The sequence below is a fragment of the Phoenix dactylifera genome, chromosome 17, assembly GCF_009389715.1.
Source record: "Phoenix dactylifera cultivar Barhee BC4 chromosome 17, palm_55x_up_171113_PBpolish2nd_filt_p, whole genome shotgun sequence".
Classification (NCBI taxonomy): Eukaryota; Viridiplantae; Streptophyta; class Magnoliopsida; order Arecales; family Arecaceae; genus Phoenix; species Phoenix dactylifera.
Genome location: NC_052408.1, coordinates 8345297 through 8369529, shown reverse-complemented (window position 1 = coordinate 8369529; position 24233 = coordinate 8345297). Strand labels below are relative to the sequence as shown.

Here is a 24233-nt window from a genome sequence, read left to right as displayed (position 1 = left end):
GAATGTGAACGCAGATTCAAAGGTTTGCTAATTATCAGTTATACCTAGAATAGATAACATCTGCTCCAGCTAATGTCACATCCTGCAATTGGTTCAATATTTGTATACACCAAATAAAAAGAATATTAGCACAATCCGGTTGATTTCTTCGAATTATTATCAGAAGTATTTATTGTCAAATGGTAGAAAACACTAGTCCAAAATATTTTAAGCTAATGCTGCAACTCGTACATAGGAAAAAGAGTATGGAAAGTGGGGAAGACAAATACCATTGCAAGCAAGACACATTACAAGAAAAGCAGTCCAGATGAAAATGTCACCCAATCACCAACATACACACATCATCTATTTTTCAGACTTTCACAAAACTACAAACCAGAAACCTGGCATTTTTGAAATCCTAGATGAACAAAAAATGACTTCTATAGATGCACCCTCATATACTTCAGCAAACAAATAAGTTCTTTCAGAGAAGAACATCAAAGTCATCTTAAACTTTGAGCAAACGCATTCATATCTACTTGGTAAAGACAGCAAGAGGATAACCAGGCGACAGGTACAGAGCCTAGCGGTAAGCAGGCGGAGGGTATCCAGCAGGTGGGTAGCCATAGCCCTGAGGGGGAGGTGGATATCCATATGGTTGCCCATATGCTTGTTGGGGTGGATATCCAATGGACGGCGGAATGGGCTGCTCTATTCGCGACATCTGCTGAAATGGAGGTACAGCCATAATTGGTGCTGGTCCAAACTTTCCATCCCTCTTGTCCATTTCAATCTTATGCTGTGTCTGAATTTATCCCAAAACGATATCAATGAAGTGTCATTGAGGCAGAAGCTTGAAGGAGTTCAAATGTGTAGAGAATGTTTTTGCTTACCTGCATGCATGCGCAGACCCTGCAAAGTCGATGGAAAGAATGTTGTTATGATGAAGAAGAAGATTAAAAGGTGGAAGTTGGAAAAGGGAGGAAAGTCTTACGAGCAGTAAACCATGTCAGCAAAACAGGACAGTATCTGCGATGCTTCTTGAAGCTCATCGCTTCCAACAATCATTGCAATGATGGAAAATATACATGCAATTTGTTGGAGGAAGAACATGAAAGCCTGCAGTTATTGGGCATGGAATAGTGGCCCTTAATTTCTACTACTAGCAACTGGAAACATGCAATACATGTTAAAAGAATAAATTAAACAAGATTACAGGTTAGAGGATAAGAAAGATAAAACACATGGATTAGAAAAAGAGTGTCGATATTTTGTTTGTTTTTAAATTTTAAAAAAAGAGTCCAGTGGGTTAGGGATGTGAATGAAAGATGAGTGGAACTCTTTAAATAGAGTCCATTTGATTTGAGTAGGCACAGAAACACATGGAGGCCCACATGGATCATATATCTAATTTCTTTATCGTAATTTTTTACTGATATTTGGAAAGAGAGCAACTAAGATTATTCTTATCACAGAATTTGACAGACAAAATCTAAAATAGCACATTCCTTTCTTATTTATTAATATAGTCTAGACTAGCTTCAGACATGGTAAATTTGACGAGACAGAGAGAGAGAGAGAGATACAATAATGCAGTTGTCACATTGGGTTGTCTGGATATTGAATTCATCTTGCAGCAAGAAGCGGGTTGAGGCAACTGAATTACCAAAGCAGAGAAAAACCTGAAAAAGTAACATAGTTCAGAAAGCATTATTAGCCAAAAACTTCAAGCTAAAATTATTAAATTCAAAGGAAATACAAAATATAGATTCATTTCCATCTTCTCAATGAGCACAATGCTACCTGGACACATGACACAAGTGTCTAGTGTCCAAGAGCATTGGGTACAGTATCTTTCAAAATATTGGACATGGGGACGCGCACGTACTATACAGATGCACTCTTAAATATGTATAAATATATGTATATTATGAATAGATTGTTGGATCAATTGCTTTCTAATTTCATAGAAACATCATAAAACCTTTGCTAAATGGTATTTTAGACTTGACCGCTTCTAGGAATAGATAACAAAAGTTGATATATAATCATGATCATATCATGGTTTACTGTTTTGAAGTGTCAAAGAGTGTCCAGAAGCATCCGAGGGTCCAAGTGTCTGGATACAGAAAGAACCAAGATTTTGAAGGGTCCAGATAACACTGAATGAGAAAAACATTCATTTAGAACAAAATGGAGGAAGTAATATGCGCAGAAGTCGAGCTGCTACTAATGCAATTCTCACATGACAGAAACATCGAGCTCGGGGTATGTGCTTAAGTGTTTAAGTGTCACAGCAATGAATTGATTTCTGCTTGTACAAAGTTAATGGACCTTTAACTAATTGAAGACACTGCCAGTCAAAACTCAATGAAGATGTTGGAAGGTTTAAGCAGATTAGGCAGGGTGTTCTGAAGAAGCATGGTGCCAATAGACTTGAGTTCAATGAGTAGGCAAACATTTACTAGGACTCCTCCATGTGCCACAACTTGGTTATATAGAGAAACAGGAAAACTACAAAGATTAGTCATGATCAAGATTCACCGTCTCGATATCGGACCCGTACCGGTGCCATACTAGCACTGTATCGGTACGGTACAGTACGGAATATTTTCAGTGTACCAAATGTCATTACATTTCCCATGTCGTATACCAGTACCAAACCGGTACAGTATGCTCTATATCGGTACAATACAGTATGCTCCGTGCTACCCAATTTAGGCAAGTACAATGAACCATGTTCATGATAGCCCACAAAAATATGTGCATGCAGCTGCAATTAGAGGAACGGGATCCTGGAGTGAGTCGAGAACATACCGTATAAGAAGAAAATTTGTTTATCTAGTTGAAATGGGTGGATTTCAACATAAAATTGCAACGAATAAATCTGTTGTGAAGGAAAACGGATATTATATACTTGAAAATAAATAATTATAAGAATACTTTCTTTTTTCCCTTTTTTTATAGATAGAAAGAGGTCCATTGGCAATGAGCTGCACAACAGGAGATAGCCCCCCATCAGATATCTTTAACACCCCCCTAAATCCTGGTAAAGGCAGGAATTGAACCTATGTTTCTAGTACAACCATAAAGAGCCTTTGGCAGCAAAGTAAACCAGCACCTTCACTGAAAATGAACTCTAGGAGGATAACATTGGTGAGTTTAGAAATATAAGCAATAAGTTTCATATTTTTGAAGTTAGCATAAGAGAAGAGTGAATTAATTTTATTAGTACATGTGTCTTGTAGCTAAGATTGAACGATGAATCTACGAAATGCAAAGAATACTTGCCTGGAAAAGGATAATTATAGATGGCTGTTTGAAGAGTTATTCAGATAAATGTTGTTACTGCTATGAGCGAATACATGGAAGGCAGGGTTTTGGAGATAGGAGCTTGATACAAGTCCACATGAGCTTGTAGTGGAAAATAATTTTTTTATAAAATAGGTGAAATAACGCTTGCCATGCACAGATTAATTTCCCTAGAAAGGACAAAACATTTAAAAAGAGTACAAAGTCAAGGAGCTTAAAGTACAGATTGTCCAGAACAAGGACTGCTGAACCGACCTGTATCGGTCGGTTCAGCCCGTACCGGACCGGTACCGACTGACACCGGTCCGGTACAGAGGTGGAAATCGGTTCCGATCCAAATTGGGGCAGAACCGATCGGTTTGCCGGTTCGCACCGGTACATGTTCGAACCAGTGCGACCGGTTCGGTCGCACCGGTATGGGCTCGGTTCGCACCGGTTCGGTGCTGGATTTTAGTGCCAGCGCTGTGGCACTTTGAAAATGCCACAGCGCTGGCCAGAGGCACTTTCAAAGTGCCTCTGGCTGGCCAGTGGCACTTTGAAAGTGCCACTTTGTGCTCCGGTGCGGCACTTTCAAATGAAAGTGCCGGTGCGGCACTTCAGTGTGGCACTTTGAAAGTGCCACTTTGTGCTCCGGTGCGGCACTTTCAAATGAAAGTGCCGGTGCGGCACTTCAGTGTGGCACTTTCAAAGTGCCACTTTGTGCTCCGGTGCGGCACTTTCAAATGAAAGTGCCGGTGCGGCACTTCGAAAGTGCCACACTGTGGCTCACAGTGGCACTTTTCAAAGTGCCACAGTGCCTCAACGGTTGGCTATAAAAGCCGACCGAATGCTAAAGCCAAATCCATCAGCTTAGGTAAAGGAAAGGCAGAGAGAAAGGAGGAGGAAAAGAAGAGAAAGGCAAAGACAAAGGCATGAAAAAAAATTAGAAGAGTCGGAGAGCGTTGTTTTTCTTGAAGAAAAATCCAGCAAAAACTAAATAAGGTAAAATTTCTTTTCCCTACATTGTTTTTTTAATATTTCATTTAAATTGCTTAAAAAAATTTAGTCATCTCATTATTTGAATCATTTGGAAGTAATAAGTTGCATCATCTAGTTTTAACCTTAAACCTAAATATAAAAACATCAAAAAAAATCCAAAAGTGAAAGAACTCCAAAAAAAAAAACGACAATGGGGTCGAAACCAGGCCGAATGTGCCCTATCGGTACGGTATCGTTCGGCTCGGTTCGGCTCGGTTCGGCACCGGTACCGTACCGTTACCGGAACCGACCGGTACGTCGGTACGATCGGTACCGCGAACCTTGGTCCAGAATAATATCCAGGCTATTTATACTAAACCTGATACTCTGATAAACTGGTCTATGTACCTCAGATTAGTTTAGTTGAATTAAATATGCTTACTGTAAATTAATGCTCTTTGCTTACCACTTTAATGTTACAATCCTAACACTCATATTATAGTAATATCAAATGATAAACTTCCAGCAAATATAATGAGACAACAAGAACTTTACATGAAAATGAAGTGAAATTGGAAATTCAAGACAAACTTTATACCTCAGTACAAAGACAAAACTCTGGGCATCGACTTTCTCCACATTTGCCACTACATGGTAGATAACCAGCACAGCAGACATACCTACAAGAAAAGGAACAAATGAGAACATCAAAATCAGAAATCATCATGATGTTCCATAAACTGAATTGTAGATAAGGAGTGAAGAAGATTTACCTTGACATGTCGTTATAAAGGGCCCTTTTGCGGAGCATGTATGACACACATGGTGCACTACAAGGAAAAAAGTGCTTCAATGAAACTACTGCCTATCAAAATATGTGTATGTAGAACTGGGTAAAGAATGAAAAACTAAAAAGGAACTCATTAGAACATGCCCTAGGAGAAAATGCTAAATATGGACTGTCAAGAGAACAGAAGGTTGTTGATAACTCGGTGATATCCCCTATCTAGATATTAGTAATATGCAATCATGTGATGTTGGTAAGCAATTGAAAAAAAGAACAATATTTAGTAAGATCCATCAACTAGAGTCTTAAACAAGTTGTTAAGACTAGTCAACTAAGGATCGAAGGTAATACAAATAATTTTTTTTCCATATAGCAGCGCTTATATTAAATTCAAATCAGTATCAAAAGGAATAGTGTACGTTATCAAATTTGAGTAGGTAACAGCAGTAATGAAGAACCAAAATTAACTATGTTCTTGTAGGAAGTATTCTACTTTTAGAAAATATAGCCTGCATTGAACTATGTAGTTCGTAATGAGCATAGTAGTCCAAGAAAGCTAGAACAGTATACCAACACAGATCTGGCAATAGTTAGGTATGGGCAATTGATAAGGATTTACAAAAACGCTGATGAGGAGACTTTCCATATGGAACTGAAGGGAAGTTAAAATGATTAGGTAAACAGTAAACTGCTCTCCCAAATGTCTCTAACCAATGTTGTTTCAGTAAATATGCCTAAACGAGCAGTAACAAACCCATCTTAGTATATGCTGGTTCTTGTGGTCTGCAGCATGATTTTTATAAGGAATGTAACCAAAGGATGTTCCTAGGTCAATGTGACAAATATCGAAGTAAACCTTAAAGGATCCAAGTGCTAGTCTTGGCAGTGTGCCAGCCACTAGCCAGGATGGCACATGCTTGGTTCTGTGCCACATTGACCTGCAGCAGACCAGCACATCTCAACAGTAGCCAGTGGCCCGGCGCATGGTGACAGCAGAGAAGTGTCACATTGCAGGCATCAGCTCAGCATGGTCGGCATAGACCGAATGCTTCAATTGTTGGTTGCAGTTAAGTGTGTTCAAGTGCTCCATCAATTTGAAAGCCTTTTATGTTGTTGACTCCATGTTTTCAGTCATGGTGTTATACACTTGATTTAGAAAGCATATGGCAGTGCCATATTAATCTACTGTAATAAACCATGAAGATAGCATATGACTAAAAACCACTAATGGAGTATAGGCAGGTACCCACATTCCAATGAAGTTAGATCCAGAGCAGACTTTGGCTACTGATGTAAACTCAGGTGCAAATTATGCCCATGGGATGTTCAAGATATGCATCATGCAAATGCGGGGTTGCTATGTGGTGCATCCACAAGCATGATGCTCATTTAATACTTTGTTGAACAACTAAAAAAGGAATGAGCATTGGACCTGGTCCTCCACAATGAGCAGCGCCCTTTACAAACACACTACAAACTTGAAATAGACAAATGATAGTTAATCTTGGCGAGTTAGCAAACTCAGAAATGTGATTCTTACCAACAAAATTTTAATAATTAACTATGGAATGAGATTATTGAGAAGACAGGACCTTAGTAGAGGGATGATCTAAATGTTGATGTTGTATATGATGGTGAATTGAAGTCCACGATGTGGGCTTGAATTACTGTCCAAAAGGAGTCACTACAGAAGGAGATAATTGGAGCAATGCTGCTTATGTTACAAGTTATTTGACAAAAGAACATCAAAGGAAAAACAATTTGCCAATGTAATTGTTATCAACTTAGAAATAGACCAGACTCAAGTGAGATGAACAGCATTAATAAGACCTAAGAAAACAGCAGAAGAAAATTTTAGCAGACAGTATATAAGATTGGCAAGCGCTCACCATTGCTGACATACATAGTGCCATACTCATTAGAAGGTTTGTCGTACTGGTCGGTACTATACCGGTACCGAACTAGTATATAATCTCGTATCGTACTGACCCTCGGTACACTTTGCCATCTTGTACTGTACCGCATACCGACACATTTTTAATAGAATGGTGTCGATGTAGGGTCTGGTGCCGAGACAGCGAACCTTGCTCATTTCAACTGATAGATTATTGAAGAATGTGCAAAGCAAAACAAAAGATTTATCTCTTGAATCAGAAGTCCAGAATATGATGGTGATATGAAAACTAGAACAGGCTCACTGAGTAGGATCATCACTGCAGCTTTTGTAATGGCAACACCAATATCATTAGCTAGTGAGGGAAGGAAAATTGCAGATAGAACAAACACCATAGTGCGCCTTCGCAGACTGTCTATAATCCTTAAATGTTAAACTCTATCCCTGTCCCCTTACTATGTTTTATTGGATCTGTCCTTTTTCAACCTTAGAAGATGTTTTTGTCTCTTGGGGCAAATTATCCATAATTACTTTATCATTATACCAATTTTTATCTTCCTAACGAGTTATTTCAGAATTTTCTATTGGAATCTTGATAAATAACATGGAATGTTGGAAACAATGATACAGAATCCTTCAATAGCTAGATCAGTGTTTTCTTCCTATTATTTCAGATGCATTCATAATTTAACTAACTACCAGAAATCAACAAATGTTTTTTTTTCCTTGACATAGTCTGCTCTGCAGCTAATTTTCCCAAACTTAACCTTTTAGAACATTGTCAAGTGTCATATGAACGACTCGAAGAGCCAATTATTGAATAATTTTAAAAAAGGATACCTCAACCCATCATCCCTAGGTCATTTCTCTAAATCTATAGTCTTAAACATTACTGAGCAATTGAACACTTGGAGCATATTGATAGCAATAGTTCGTAAACTTCAAGTTGTCAAATCAATTCCTTGCTCTTCAAATAAAATGTTTTATGGTTCTAACCCTAATTAAATCGAGTGAATAAGCGAAATTGATGAAATTTATTTTTTCTCCATTCTTTATTCTTGATGTGCTTGTCTTCAGGTCATCTCCAAATCTTCATCACTAGATAAAGCTTCAGTTGATTAAAAGTCAATAGCCTCCATAACAAAACATTTTAGGGTTTATCTTCTGTATCGACCACGGTTATGGTATTTTCTAGCTCACAAATTTACCATTTAACAGAGTTAGATGAGGTGCCTCTGTTCACAATTACAAAATCAGTATGCAAAACCCTTTTATTCAGTTAACAGGTACTTTGAAGTCAAAAATACAGTTTAGAAGTGTCTTGATGCCTCTAAATATTTCATTTGAGACAATTGATCAGTTTTCCAAGCTAAAATTCTCCTTCTCCTCCCCATTGGTTCCCTATGCATCCAATCTGCTATTCTTTTCACTCAGTTACCTCCAAAGATCGAATCCGTTCATCATTTAGAAACAATTGATGGACTCATAGACACAACACCATCAATCCCTTTACCAATTCATAATCATCAATGAAACATATGATCTTTACTATCCTTAAAAACAAAGCATAAAAAAAAATCAAGTGATCTTCAAATTAAACTTGAGCAAGCACATCTGAAACACATCATATCAAACTCCATCATTCCACTACTCAAATCTAAACCACCAAAAAAGAAATGATGTATAAAGAACGCAGTCAAAATATAAAAATGACAAAAAATAAGAAAAGAAAGGAAAAAATTAAGCATCAGAGAACTCACCACCACAGAGCCAAGCAGCAAACTGCAGACAGAAGCAAAAAACAGAGAAATTTTAATCAGAAAAACAGAGATAGAGATCTGAAGTTAGGAATAAACAGGTAAAGAAAAGAAGGAATTGCCACAGTATTGTGATTATAAATAGTTACAAGGGAAGTCCGCCCGCACGGTGCTGATGAGATCGGTGTGCCAAAGATTGCGGTAGTTCTGCCGCAGCTGCATCTTCTCCAGATTCTCCTGCGACGAGAACGCCATCTTCCACCGGCCGAGAGGACGGAGAGAGAAGGAATTCTATGGAGAACTGGAAATGGAAGCAAAGAGGAGGAGAGGTGGAGGCGAAGAGATGAGAGCTCGAGGGATGGAAATAAATGGTCAGAACACTGAAGGAGAGCAGAGGAGGGGTTTCGATGCTCCAAGCTTTGGAGACGACGACGACTCGGTCAACTGACGTGTTCGTCAAGATGAACTGTACGCGGCCCAACGATTTTGCCAAACTGCCGTGCGCTGCCGGCGTTCCACGCCCTATGAAGGATTTAGTGCGAACTTTTTGGTGAACTTCGGGGTACTTCGTTCCAAGAAATCCTTCGAAGACTTCTTCCGAAGAGCCAATGAGACGAGACGAGGAGCTTAGAGTACTCGACAATCACAAAGTCAAGGGCTGACCGCAAAATGTGCTTAGTTTTAGGCACGTGAGTTTCACGTGCAACTGAATGGGCTTGGCCAGGCCTATTCAAAGCCCAAGGTCGAGGCCGGTCTATATGAAATTGGGCTTTCCTGGGACTGCTTGGGGTAGCCCATGGACTTTAGTATTGGAACAATGGACACTCTTGAGTATGATCATTAAAAGCGAGTCAGTTAATATAACATTTAGAGATTTAGAACTTGGGTGGCATGATTATTGATGTGAAAAACACAAGATGAGATGATGTGATCTGCTTAAGAACCATTTGCATTACTTGCGCTCAGGTCCTAAAAAGCTCATTATGAGAAAACAAAGCCAATTAGCAAAAACAATTAACGGAAAAGGGAAGAAGCACGAGGGACAAATCCTTATGCCTCGAGATTTTTAAAAGAGGACATGCAAATCATAACATCATAAATTGGATAGAATATGTATCGAGTTGCATCTAGACGTTCATAAGAAAGTTGACGTACTTCGCATATTACTCAAGTCGGTCACTATTCAACCGTTTAACTCACTCATCATTCTTTAAGTTAATCGCAAGTTTCAAAGCCCTTCGTCGAAATTTGTATGAAGAAGCCCAAGCTATCATTTGTGTTACTCTAAAAAAACTTTGCTATTTGCCCCAAATATAAGGTGGCAAACTCATTGGGATCATTGTTGGATGCATGTAAGAAAGCTAGAAACCTTTCTTTTAAAAAAAATCAAGACAGGCTTACCTTTTTCCTCCAGAACCAACAAAACAATCAACAGCTTGATTTGCCTAATGAAGGACATGAGATACTTCAAATGTTAGGCACCTCCATTGAATTGGCCTGCAAACATCAATAATGTTAACTAGTCTCAAATGGGGCGGTACCGCCCACTTGAGCATCAAAACTACATCTCCATAAGCGGGTAAAACGTTGCATGCATGTAACTTCATGATTTGGAGGTATATTGACACATTATCATAATAAAACCTTGTCATCTGAGGAAGTGGGATCAAACAAGAATCACATATGCTTGTTCATTAAGGAATCCACCAAGGTTTAATGCACTTGAATTAGTTTATAGTGGGATGCTATAGATTCAGATGTGCCACCAAGAATAGATCCCATATTCATTAAAAAAAAGGGTTAAATACAATAAAACAACCTACAAGACATTGAGCAAGGGACAGAAAGCTGTGTTTGTCATCTTTTCTGAGGAATGTTAGTGTTTGTTTTCAGTGAAGACTTTTGAGGGACGAGAGAGAGACCTTTACAACAAAGGCATGGAAATGCTGGCCTTCTAGGCATATATATACTTGCTTATGGGAGGCAACATGTTTCATTAACAATTCTTTAGTAGGAAGTTAGGTCTATTTGGCACGATGGATTGACCACTGGGGAAGCAGCCATGGCTTGATGGTCCAAAGTTCACAAATTTATGGGTGTTGTGTTGCGATGCTTATTTCTTAGAAAAAATTAGTGATAATATAAAATACATGAGGATGCTTCCAAATTGAATTAAAATTTAAAAACTGTTCGGTGAATGAGTGGATATGTTATGTATGATTCCCAAAAAAAGGATTGAATATGTGTGCAAGGTGCAAGCAAATAAAATAGATGTTTATCAGAGTCAACATAAGTCTGATCATATTGGAAAAGCATTGGTTTTTTTATCAAGCCTGAATTTTCTAAATGAATTGCATCCACTCAAAGTCTGTAATATTTAGATTCAACCTATTGAACCTAACCTAAGTTTTTGCTACGCAAATTGGCTGGGTCAAACAACAATTTAAAGCCAATATTTTACCCTCTAAAAATGAGGCCTTGAGGCCATGCTTGATCTGTGTGCATGCCAACATTAGTACAAATGTGTAACCAATCATGATAAGAGAGATAGCTTCATGATTATGGGATCCAAGAAGGCAAGGAAACTCAAGATGCAGGGTATGAATGGTGAATCATCAATTCTAATTGGACGATTTGAATTCCAACTAGCCTTACAAGCCAAATTTATTGTCAATAAGTTTCTAATCCAAATCCATGTCGGTAGCCAATGAAACTGTTCTCTAAAAAAATATATCTTCAAGCAATCTGCAAGTTGAAGCAAGTTATGAATCATTTGGTACAAACAAGGGGATATATATCAATGGTGGCCACTATTATCCTTTGGTTTATTTTGTCTTATTCCATTAATTATTTTAAATTACCCAAAATAATAATTGATTCTAGCATCTACGACTTTAGTACTGCTAAATGTATAAGCAACCACCTCTGTATGTAGGCTCGGCGACTTAATTCATGTGGCCCCAGAATCCAAGGGAGCTGGCATGGTCGTGCTGCGCAGTTCCTATCTTCTCCTATGTGCACAAACTGAATCTAGAAGGCAAATGTAAGGTGTGCATCCCTTCTTTATATCTTCTTACGGTCCAGGACCTTATCCAAAAAAACTAACTAGAAGTTAATATTCATATTCTTGATCCTATATAAGTATTCAAAATCTTTTCAACGTATAAGCAATATAGGACCAAACATACCACCGCACAGGGCCTGAAAGTTTCAATGGGTTCCAAACAATAAAAAGTACCGGCACTTCTACCATGTTCCAGCAGCCCAGGATCTATATATCTAATAAATCGATAAACCTAAAGATGTGTATATAGAGATATCAGTAGCCCTAGGTGCTTTCATAACCTACAATCCACATTATTGTCGAACTACTGAATTCCATTGCAGAGGATGAAGCACCTAGACAACCCCCGAGAAACTCGCGACCCTCAAGTGTGTACATCAATTGTTGTCTCTGGAATCTTTTTCCCCTCATTTAACCAATGTTATCATTGGATTTTGAAGCCAAATAGCAGCATATCCAAGTGTAATTGTAAGCAAATTTGGGCATCTTTGGAGTTAGATAAACATCAATACGAGGACAACGACCCTAACCCCACTCATGCCATTTGCACAACAAGCCGGACCATCACGTAGGTAGCCCTTCACATCAAGCTCCAAGCGAGGGGACCCCTTGACGTAAGGTTTTATGCTTTCACTTCTTTGGATGTCCTTTCACTTAAACCAGTGTATTTATTGGAAAGTGAAAAAATGGCTTATGACCATCACCTCAAAAAACATAAGGCATGTGATTAAGCTTTTAGGGCCCTTCAACTCCTTAATCACTGATAAGAACACCAGGCTATTTGGGTCAACTTTGAGGACCTAGCGAAGGTCACCCTCTAATGTGAACGGAAAAGGAGCACAGTTAATTAGTCTACAGTGCATGACAAGTCATCCGTTCACTTCTTTCCGTGCTCCCAGGATGAGAGGGGAGAGAGGAATGAAATCTATATTTATTAAAAAAAAGTAAAAGGTTTATAAGATTAAGATTTGAGGATTCTCGAATGGAGATCCTCTCTTTCAAGACACTGACAATTCAAAGTCTCCGCGTCTCCCAACGCTTAATCTTCAACACCTTTCTCTCTCTCTCTATCACTTTTGCGTATTTTTTTTCTTTTCTTTCACTTTCTCCTCTCATGTGCATCATACTAGAAGAAATTGATATATATAGACAAAGTATATCTTAGACAAAAGTATATCATATATCTAAAAGATATATATCTAAAAAATATATTCCAAGTACATCCAAGAAGTTCATAACCTTACATTTTAGCGAGGAATAAGTGTGTGTGTATATATATATATATATATAATATCTAAAAGATGGAGAAGTCATAATTCCAAGTATATCTTAGACACGATGTTTCATGGACTTGGGCTGGAACCTCGTGAATTTAGTTAAATAGCTTCCTAGCCAACATGGTTGACATGCACGTACGCCTTCAACTTCATTATGATTATAAGAATATAAAAATCCTGAAACGTAGTGCACTAAAGGGAAAGTTATAAATGCGAACCATATGATAAGTTTGGCTTGTAGCTGAAATAAAAAATTTATTCCATCAAAAAGTTTTGGAAGATATATATATCTTGAGATAGCAACGTAATTGTGATTTCACTGTTGAATTATTTGTTTGAATGATGCACTTAGTGTAATCCTTGAGTTCTGCAAGGAGACCATTTTCCAGACACCAAATGGACGGCAATGTACGTAAGTCTTTCTCTATAGTTTTTGTTATTTTGAGAACAATATCAGAATATGTAAATTAATTAAATTAATATTTTTTAGATTTTATTAGTGTGAACTAGATTTATTACCTAATTTTTGTATAAATACATCCATGACAAACAAAGTGCAAAATATTCAAAAACCAAGAGGGAATCATAGAAAAAGAGGTCCGCAAGGTAGTTCTTGGATAATTGGCTATATAAACAACAACCCAATCGGCGATACTATTTGCTTATTTATAAACATGCACCGCCTAAAAAAAAAAGAAAGATAGCAATCATTTGCCAACAATCTTATACCAGCATATGCTAACAAGCCTTAAAAAGTGATGCAAACATTAGTCATCCAACGATTATCAAATAATTTCACTTCCAAAATATTACACAAGGCATTTAAAATTTTTATAGTACATATCAAACCATCCCATATTGTTCTCAACTTCATCTGCAGCAATAAATAAACCTATGAAGCTTTGAATAACAAAGCCCAAACTACCATAAGTATATTTATTCCGAACACTGCCATCCAAATTAATGTTGAGAAAACAAGAAAGCTATGAATCCAGGAGAGCGTCAAACCTGAGAAAGAAGAGCTATAGAATATTTTCTAGATTTTGGCTATCAATCCATGCCTATCCATTTTCAAACTCTAATTGCTTATGATCCAAGGTGTGATAAATGTGCCTAAAATATGTCAATTCAAACCAACATGATACTCACAGAAGCACTTATGTGGACAGCTAGCTTTTGCTTCCTGGTTCGTACTTTTTGATCAGGTTTGTCTATCACCCTATGATTACTTTCGTTCTAGTGCGAAGAGTACTTTACCCCAATAGCCTTTTGCTCCAAACGGTAGTAGTTTACCTTTGCCCCGGGAAGAATTTATGGACCACCTAATACGGTTGCAAGTTTTAATGAACTGTTCGCAAAACATGGAGCAGTGAGCGATTGGAGATGGTGTTCTATCCAATCAGACACTGTTTAGCGTTACAACAATGAGGAGCAATTAGTTTGCACTAGACTTATTATATTCAAATATGAGTTGGAAAGAATCTGAATCATAACCAAAACAAATTTATATCTCAGATCCATCAAGCAACTTAAAAACAATTTGCTCAAGTATCCAACTAATTAAGAACTATTATACCGCTTGGCTTCCTTCTACTAGTCAACTTTCTTTCTCCAATTTTTAAGAAATTTTTCAGAAACTTAATTTCATAAAAGTTAGGAATTCTACAAAAAAAAAATTTGGACTCGTTTGTCCTGTGGAAAAGTTTTTTCTCATTGGAATATTTTTTCTAAGAATGTGATGCCTGAAAAAATGATTTTGGCATATTTGGTTGATTACGAGAAAGTGACATCCGAGTATGGCTTATGTTTGGTTGAATATCTACTTTCTTGAGAAATTGTATGAAATACCTATTATACCCTTAATAAAGGAAAATATCTTGTCCATAGATTTTGATGGCTTAAAAATATTTTTGGAAAAAAGAGAGGACCTAATTCATAATCGGTGGAAAAGAAGCTTTACTATGTCCTCCATGAATTTTTCTTTTTTATGAAATATGAGAATCGTATTTCTATAGAAATGCTATTTTTTTAAGATAAATTTTTTTGTTTTTTCGTTGAGTTTTTTCTTTCGCGGATCAAATGAGCAACAATGTTTTTGGAGAGGCTAGCTTGTTGTAACATCATAGTTAAAAGTACAAAAAAAAATTATTTATACTAAAAGTACATAAAAGTTCACTGGGAATGTAAATTCTAACATCATGAAAATCTTCTACAAGAAAACTCAAAATCCAATTCATGATGTAAAGCTATTAAGTTGATGCATGGTTTGCTTCCGTTAGTCTTTTTTTTCTCTCTCTTATCATGAAAGATAAGATTTGTACAATTCTATGCAAAATATTCTATATGACTATATTCAAGGAAGAGCTGCTCAGTCTAACATCATAATAGTCTATAAAATGCTATCTATATAAAAAAATACATAAAAGGTGATGGAGAATGTAAAATGGATGAGTGTAGACACCAAAGCAAGTACTTCAAAAGGAATCGAGATCCAAGCGAGAGAGAGTGAGAGAGAGAGAGATCTTTTCAAGTCACAAGTAGGATACATGGGTGCCGCATGAGAACAAAGTGATGAACGACAAGAAAGCTTTGTGCCATTCCTCTCATCCTTCAACGTGGGAAGATCCACATCTCCAATATATTCTTCCAGTTCCTACAACGTGCGATGACTCTACGATGGCCTTGAGATCTTTATGCAACGAAAGGAACTCCAAGGTGGCTCTTTTGTCACCTACTGAGGACTTTTTGTGGGCAGAAAGCATCTTCGATCGATCTTCTTCTGATATTAGAGTATGAGAATAAATAATTAGATAGAGCTGCTTCATAAAGCTATGGCAGAACCTTAATGTAATGGGGGGATTGCCGGATTCGCTAAGGTTCATGCGAGTGACCTCTGCCAAGTCCCCAATGAGTTACTGATTTTGAGACAACGGCAAATCAATAATTATGCAAGCTAATAAACCTTCCTAGCAAAATTAATGGTGCAGGAAGTTCAAAATTAACTCTTCTCATGTCAAAAATAAAGCACCAAACATGATGTAAATCATGTAGTTTGGTGATAAGAGTGGTAGTTAAAAAGAAACTAATACATATTGTAAATTTACTCCTCTATCAGATACCTAACCCAACCTAACCGTAATGGAACGGGTTTTACCCAACCTATTCAAAGTCTGCGGTGGGGATGGGTATTCGTTCTAAAACCCTAGTGGATCTGGGGTGAGTGGATAATAGCAATGCTTGCCCTAAACTCAACCCGATCAATTATGACGATTACGATGATAATATAAAAGAAAGTATTGTAATCGATTATGAGAAAGATTAATCATATGAAATGCTACAAGATACGTGCTTAGTTGTTCACTTTATTAGTTGATTGCTTTTCTTAATTTAAGGAATATTTGACTTTTTAAGAAACAATATTTCTATTTGGTACTTCTATCATTATTGAAATTTTGATTTGTTATATTCTATAAATTTAACTCTTATTTTGTGTAATATTATGTGAAGTACTGAGACTTATTTTTATTTATTTTTCTAATTTGTTTGATTTGTATGCAAAAAAAAAAAAATTTATAGCTTTACCTACCCTAGCCCATTCCAACCCATCCCATCTAACTCTACCCGCCCCGAGTCATGTATAGGATGGGTATGGGTAGGTGAATCCTAATTGCAAGGTGGATATGGATAATGGTCTACTTGACCCATACCTACCCTGTTGCTATTTCTAACAGCATTCACTCTTAAGCCTAAAATCAACAAAGATAATGCTCTTAAATCAAAAGCTCATTGGTTTTAGTGGATCTTCATCTCATTAACTCCCAATTCTTTGCTATAATTAGCTAGGGGTGGCAATTAGGTCGGATCAGATCATGTACAGGTCAGGTCAAATGGAGGTTGGATTAGAAAATTCCAAACCTGAACTTGATATGTTTATTAAAGATGTCAGGATTTGAAAACTAGACCTATCACATTTAATAAACAGTAATCTGATTTGACCCGCTTAACGTATTTAATAAGTAACCTGCTTAACATATTAACCAGTTAATTTGTATAACCTGTTAAGCTACATAACCTATATAACCTATTAACCTGTTAATCTATTCAAAAAACAAGTAGCCTGCTTATCCTACTTAACTTGAATCTGACCTGATTATCAAATAATTTAAACGGGTCGATCTTTTTACGCCCGAACCTGTTAAGCCCAAATCCAAACCTATTTATTGCAGATCGAACCTGGATTGAGTTGACGAGTCAGGTAACACTACCAGAAAACACGCGTATAGTGACGGAAATTTCCGTCACTATACCATGTTTCCGGTCACTAATACGGAATTTGTGACCGGAGCTCCCGTCACTGAATTGGTTACAAAAACACGCGTCGCTAAATTCTCAGTGACGGCGGCGATTCCCGTCACTAAACTCCGTGACAGAATCACCGTCACTAAACCATTACAAATCCAAAAATTAAATATTTAAGAAATTATGTATTTCCCGTCACTAACCAGTCATTGAGTTAGTGACGAAGGTAACTTGGTCACTGATTTTGTCACAGAATTCGGTCACAAATTTGGTCACTGATCTGTCACAACCTTCAGTGACAAATTTAGTCGTCACAGACATGGTCACAAATTTTGTCACTAAATTTGTTATTAATTCCGTCACTGATCTAGTAACAAGATTACCGTCACTAATTTGTCACAACTCACTGAGCATAATCAATTTTTAGTAACCAAAACTCTGTCACTAAATTTATGGCTGCTCGTCACAATACTTGGTAAACAATTCACTAACCAAATTTAGTCACTGATCACATTCCAATAACCTGGTACATTTGGTACATTGATTGGCTCATAATAATAATAACAATATCATTAATAGCAAAGGCATTCAACATTACGCAAAAGTTTTTTAACATGTCATTCAAAATAGGCATCAACATGTCCTAAATCTATCAAAATCAAAGTACAAAAAGTATGTCATAACAGAGATTTCATTCCTCCTAGAAATGCAAAGACCTATCATCTAAGGCAAAAGCAATTATAATGAAGCATGATCAGCAGAACCAGAATCACCATTACCCCCCGTTCTGCATGCCATGGTCCAAAGCCAATCTCTTCTCTCATCTTTTGAAGAGCCTCCTCTTGCCATTGTTTCTTTTAGTGCTCAAAAATACCTAGAAGGTCTTCACGCGAGTACAGCTCTGGAGCTTGACTTGTAGAGGTAGAAGAGGATGATGATTGCCCAATAATTCCAGTGAGATCCTCCAGGGGACTAAAGCCATAGCTGAGGCGCCGGACATAAAATGGTGCCGTTCGTCAAAGGACCTGGCTCTCTTGAGGGCATCCTTGCTCAGGACAAAACCCTTGGCCAGCATGCTGCTCAGAAAAAGGAAGGAGCTTAAGATGCTCTTCAAGTGAAAACTATAAGATGCTTTTCAAGTGAACACTATAAGATGCTTCAAGTGATAACCAAAATTCGGAATGAAGATGTCATGCATAAAACTTAAGAGGCATAAATAGAAGCATTTAGTTGGTTAAAATGAGTATGTTTACCTTTGCTTGCTGTTCTTCAGGAGACAAGGCTTTCTCAATAGCACTCGATCTTGATTTTCTCAAAGGCATTGTTATATAATTTAGCAAACTTCTGGAAGATCTAAAAATTAAATTAAAATGAGTACATCTGTATACCAGTAAGAAGATCAATAACAAAGATTGAATGTGCCTGTGAGGGAAATTTATAGCTAAATGAATCATAAGAAAAACACGAAAATTATACAGCCATCAATTCTTACACAGATACCGTAAATTGACTAAAGAGAAGCATATTCAAATGACATGTTAGACAAATTAAGAAAAACACGAAAATTCAATTAGACTTACATCTTGTAAGGATCGGCACCAGTGAAACCAGTAGGTTTTGGTATCGGAATCAACACCTGTGCACAAAATCAAAAGAAAAACAAACAAATAAAGAACAAATCATGAGGGCGGAAAACCCTAGAAGTATGAACTGATTCTTCCATGGGAGCCGTTGAGGTTGAACTGAATTCTCAAGGAGAAAGAATCGAATAGCAATTTAACAAGGGATAGTACAAGGTCAATACAAAAGCAATGAACATTGAAAACAATATCAGCATAAAAGAAAATGATGCTCTTCATATAAAAAGTTTCTGAAGTAAATTCAGGACTAAGGGAAATGGAAATGCAGAGAGCAATCAAGCAATTTAACAAACAGCAATTGAAAATCAACAAAAGAAGAGATTGCACAATCCCTTGCTTAGAATCACTAACCTTAGTGAGTTGTTTTGTAGCATATGTTCTGAGTCGAACATCGAAAGATGATAAAATTTCATTTGCCTAACACAAAAAAGAAAGAGTTCAGATGATTTTTATCCACATATGTTCTTGACAAGATTGACTAGAAATAAATTTCTCAAGTAACTAAATTACGCGATGTTTTATGAGCTATAGCATCAAACACTCCATTAGAGGAATAAAAAAGAGATATAGAGGAAAAAATAATTCAAGTTCATAAAATCATGCTGGAGAGGTATGACAGGAAAACCTCAATTAGGGTCACACAGATATAGTCTTTAACATGGGAGTAACGTTGATGAACATCTCCAATGATGAAATCACTAATTTCACCACTGAACTCAACACCGGTTGGACCACCTCCAATAACAACACAGTGCAACAGTCTCCTCTTTTCTTCTTCTGATATGCCTATATTTGCCAAAAAAAAAATCAAGTATTAAATGCATTACACCAAATCACTGTATACTCTAATATTTGCTGTTCAAAGAATGCACAAATGCAGGATTTGGCAGTGCTTGAACTACATAACATTATTTGCAAAAAACAAATATCATAGCAGGCTGAAATCATTATAAGAAAACAAATTTACACAAGGTACTAATTAATGCAATAACATCCATGATGTTTCCTATCTTCTGAAATGGCATACCGGGCACATCAGACAGCATCAGATTGAGAAGGAGCTTCCTCCGAATCTCTTGAGCATGGTGAACCTCACGGAGAAAGACCGCATGCTCTCTTACACCAAGTATACCAAAGGTCGAGGCCTCTGCTCCGGATGCAATGACCAACTTGTCATATGAAACTTTAAATTTCCATGGCTCCAGAGTGTCACTGGCACTCCCATCAGTAACGGTCTCACAATGCACCTTTCAAAGCAAAACAAAAAAACTTAACTTTATAGACAAAAAATACTTAATAAATTACCAAATTAAAATTTCTACATCAAATGGTATAAGGAACAAGTCCACTGATTCTAAGCAGGGGCGGCCCAATGCATTTGGGGGCCTAAGGCAAACTCACTAAGGAGGGGCCTTTTTTTTTTTTTTTTGAAATGATGAAAGAATTTTTACCTTTCATGATCGAACTGCAACCACACATTTTTGTATTCCATTTTCCACCATTCTCCTCCTTATCCTCTCTGCTTCTTCCCATTTTTCTGAAGCAGCATAAATATTCGATAGCACTACATATTGTGCATCATTAGTGGATCCAGCACTAGAATTCATGGTTCCAATCTCATTCCTCTCAAGCATTTCATCGAATAACTTACGAGCAACAGCGGGCTGATGACATTTACAGTACACAGAGACAAATGTGGTAGTCATTGTGTTGATACCAATGAGCATAGACAGGCAAATCAAAAAATATATTGTTGTATGCAGTTACAAGATTCATAATCATATGTTGTTACAAGACATACACAACCTAAAGACATATAGTTGCATATAGTGGGTGAATAGGTGTCAGATCAAATTTGTTGGAGTTGTGACAGGGGACTACCAAATGGGAAAGACTCAAACATCATAGAATGAGGTCATCTGACAATCAAAGAAGTAAAAACAGTGCCATCTCGCCGATGCTCAAAATCCATTTGGAATCTAGAAAATGTCTGATTTTTGCAATTGGTTAAACAAAAGATTGAAAAACCCCAAATGTATGACCAGCCTTTAGAATGCTCGCATCGAGAGCAACCGGAAAGAACCATCGGAATCTAAACTGGGGCTCCAGAACGAAATCCCGCGATTGGCCTCGGACGTGAGCTCTCGAAGCGAGAATCCGTATTCGAGGAGACTCGAAGAAGATCAGGTAGCTCTCGTCGGCGTAGGGAGGAGGAGAAGGGGTTAGGAAATCCGGACGGTCATCCCTGCCGTGGACAGCCTTCCGGTTAGGGATTTGTTGGATTTGGGTTGGGGGGGAGGAGGAGGGGTTAGGGATCGCCCGGGGGGGGGGGGGGGGGGGTGTGGTGTGGGGGGGTTGAGGGGCGGCTGCAGGGGCTAGGGTTAGGGGGATTAGAATTTTGGTGTTGGCGCTGGGCGGGCGGGCGGGCGGGCGGGGGGGGGGGGGTGTAGGTGTGGTGTGGGGGGGTTGAGGGGCGGCTGCAGGGGCTAGGGTTAGGGGGATTAGAATTTTGGTGTTGGCGCTGGGCGGGGGGGAATTAGAAATTAAGCGCGGCACTCTTAGTTCATTTTAGATTTCCTCCTTTTATCTTTTTTTTCTTTTTTTATTTATAATTACTCAAAAATATTATTTTTAATATTTTTAGAATTAGAAATTAAATTTGGTGACGAAAATTTCTGTCAATAATCCGTCACTATCAAAAATACTTTTTTAAAAATTTATAAACATTTGGGTTACGATTTTTGTGACGGATGAATTTGTCACTGTCTCGTTGCAATTTCAGTTACCAGTTTTGTGACAGATATCCCGTCACTACGGTGGTCACTAAGTTTTGGCGCCCACCCTACCCGCGTATTTTGTGACCGGTCGGTCACTAATCTGTCACTAAGTTCACGCCACGGTGACCAAATTTCTGTCTGTCACTAATCCGTCACAAATAGTGACTGATAATGGGCCGTCACTAATTTCCCGTCACTATACGCGTGTTTTCTGGTAGTGTAACATTTTGCTAGCCCTACAATTAGCCAAAGATTAGTCAATCACACCTCTAATTAATCAATTATGCTCTCAATTAGACTCAATCATATTTAAATAAAGCCTAATCCCCTCATTTGAACCTATTCTACCTACTATGACTTATTTAAAACCCAATTCACTCAATTATTGATCTAACTTCATCATCAATTGATCAATTATAGTCTTAGTTGAATGAGATTCCGTCTAATTTCATCAATTGATCTAAATAAGCCAACTCAAGTTCGTCGAACTAACTTGATTCAATAATATGATCCAATTCTCTCCAAATTACCCATCAATTCCATCTCTCCTCCATCCAAACTAAAGATTTTAGGATCTAATTAGGATTTCCAATTTGGTCAATTTCTATATGTGAGTTGATTGTATCCAACTTTGTTAACTTTTAAGCCTAAATTTGACATTTTAGAAACTAAATGAAATGAGCTCGGATTAAGCTCAAATTTAAACAGACCCTCCCCCTATAGTGTAAGTATATCTATTAAAATTTCACATTTTCAACATCTCTACCCCACCAACAAAAATTATCCAAAAAATCTAAAAACCATCAAAAAGCTAAAAAAATAAATTAAAAAAATGTAAGGATATTAAATAGATATGATACTTTTTAGCTCTAATTAACTTTCTTAAAATTAAAAGGAGGGAAGCACTCTTAACTATTATATCTAGGAGACAATATCATATTCCTTGAACTAAAATCTTGATCCATGGCTCTCTCTCCTAAAGTCAATCCTTGGATGTTACTTGGTATCATCTCAGCCCTTCTTCTCCAATTCAAAAACAAAAGGAGGAAGTAAGTTGGATTATGCCGATCAATCATTGGAGAAGCTTATTTCCCTTTTTCATTATGTCTTCTTTATTTTGATATTGTAATCTCCATAAATAGTATGTAATCGACTTGCTATGAATAAATTTTTTTTCTCCTTAATGACGAAATTATTTGTATCTCTCTTTTCTTGTTAACTCTTGGATCTTAATTGAGTAGTTTATAGAATTTTACTTACTTTTTGATTTTTAGGATACCTAAGTTAATTAGTGTATAAGATCCAAGACCCTTGATCTTCTTCTTCTTCTTCTTGAGGAAAAAAATGAGGGAAGGAGACCTTCTCCGGTTGCTACTCTATTGCTAATAAACTTAGGTACAATGAACGAGCTCTCAGCTCATTACTGGTGAAAGGAGGGATTGGGAAAGAGTGGGTCTAGACAAGAGGAAAGAACAGGAGTGTGCAACTGCAAGGAGAATTACAGGGGTCACTTCTGACAGTGACTATCAAGACCTTTTGATATTGCCATTTAGAAAGCGTTTATGCCATCTAAATCCTACTTTTATCATTCAAGGATATTTCTGAAGGCTCATGGCGTGCATTCCCTAAGACCTTCCTTATAAGAAAGTATGAGCCTAGAATCTCATGCCCAGAACTATAGGAGATATGTCACTTTGAGCCTTTTAGATAGCACTCTCATGCCTTAACTCTGGGCTCGAGTTTTGTTGTCTATCCTTATCTATCCTTTTCTTTTAATTTTTAAAAAATTTCTTGCTTTAAAGAGCTGATGATGACCCCAAACCTATCCCTAATGTGGTCGTGGCCGTCTCCAAAAAAGTTGGCACATATAACTACAAATATGACCTGGACTGCGAAACAAAATCCGACAATTCTCATAAATCACGGTATCTTGCTTATCATGTACATGATAAAATGTCATTATCCATCGGATGGATGAATCCAGGTTGATATCACAAATAGCAAACATGTTTGAATCCTTGGTGCGAAATCCAGTGCAAGCCTAGCTGTATAGAAATTGACTCAAGAGTTCTTATGATTTCCAATGATCAGGACAAATTATCAATTATATATGAGCCTACTAAAATTAGCTATTTGCCCTGATGAAGTTTTTGGGGGTTCTAGCTCCAATATGTTATCATTAATTTGCACTTGCAATGTATGTTATCATCTGATGAACTCGACTTAAAACAATTTTTTTACGGAAGTGATGATTTTGCAAGTAAATTTATGCATTTATATTTTATCTGATAAATTGTTTTGTGACACATGCAATGCAAGCTAGCGAAACATCACGAGCATAACATATACATAAATCATGACCTAATCAAAACAGGGTTATGAATATTGCAAAAAGTTAAAAATCAACCCTTCTCACGTCAAACATAAGACTATACACTACAGGATCACATGAAGAACGATCAAAGAATTCAGGCAATTAATGATGTA

At 37.3% G+C, this 24233-nt stretch overlaps 2 protein-coding genes across 3 annotated transcripts; both read right to left on the bottom strand.

Moving 5' to 3' along the window:
- Positions 1 to 244: 244 nt before the first annotated feature.
- LOC103712212 lies at positions 245 to 9304 on the bottom strand. Of its 2 annotated transcripts, XM_008798674.4 has the most exons (8): positions 8839 to 9304; positions 8693 to 8714; positions 5025 to 5081; positions 4850 to 4931; positions 1569 to 1664; positions 977 to 1101; positions 876 to 894; positions 245 to 787 (listed from the first exon to the last, which is right to left on the bottom strand). In XM_008798674.4, the coding sequence occupies exons 1-8, from the start codon at positions 8942 to 8944 to the stop codon at positions 566 to 568; spliced, it is 729 nt and encodes a 242-aa protein (XP_008796896.1). In that variant the 5' UTR covers positions 8945 to 9304; the 3' UTR covers positions 245 to 565. The 2 variants fall into 2 exon arrangements, with proteins under 2 accessions (XP_008796896.1, XP_038970803.1); XM_039114875.1 differs by lacking the exons at positions 8693 to 8714; positions 8839 to 9304 and adding an exon at positions 6289 to 6721.
- Positions 9305 to 18184: 8880 nt separating this feature from the next.
- LOC120104202 (internal alternative NAD(P)H-ubiquinone oxidoreductase A1, mitochondrial-like) lies at positions 18185 to 20327 on the bottom strand. Its single transcript, XM_039114874.1, has 6 exons — positions 19997 to 20327; positions 19595 to 19755; positions 19321 to 19386; positions 18910 to 18965; positions 18583 to 18682; positions 18185 to 18405 (listed from the first exon to the last, which is right to left on the bottom strand). The coding sequence occupies exons 1-6, from the start codon at positions 20013 to 20015 to the stop codon at positions 18346 to 18348; spliced, it is 462 nt and encodes a 153-aa protein (XP_038970802.1). The 5' UTR covers positions 20016 to 20327; the 3' UTR covers positions 18185 to 18345.
- Positions 20328 to 24233: the final 3906 nt, after the last annotated feature.

Bases quoted from the DNA above. Each gene is read 5' to 3' on its own strand.
- LOC120104202 (XM_039114874.1), bottom strand. The intron at 19,387-19,594 runs GTTTTCCTGTCA...TTTTTGTGTTAG, and splicing joins TCTGTGTGACCCTAATTGAG to GCAAATGAAATTTTATCATC. The intron at 18,406-18,582 runs GTAAACATACTC...TTTTCTGAGCAG, and splicing joins CTGAAGAACAGCAAGCAAAG to CATGCTGGCCAAGGGTTTTG.
- LOC103712212 (XM_008798674.4), bottom strand. From the start codon at position 8,944: ATGGCGTTCTCGTCGCAGGAGAATCTGGAGAAGATGCAGCTGCGGCAG. The intron at 4,932-5,024 runs GTAAATCTTCTT...CTTTTCTTGTAG, and splicing joins CTTTATAACGACATGTCAAG to GTATGTCTGCTGTGCTGGTT. The intron at 1,665-4,849 runs GTATAAAGTTTG...TTACTTTTTCAG, and splicing joins AGTTTTGTCTTTGTACTGAG to GTTTTTCTCTGCTTTGGTAA.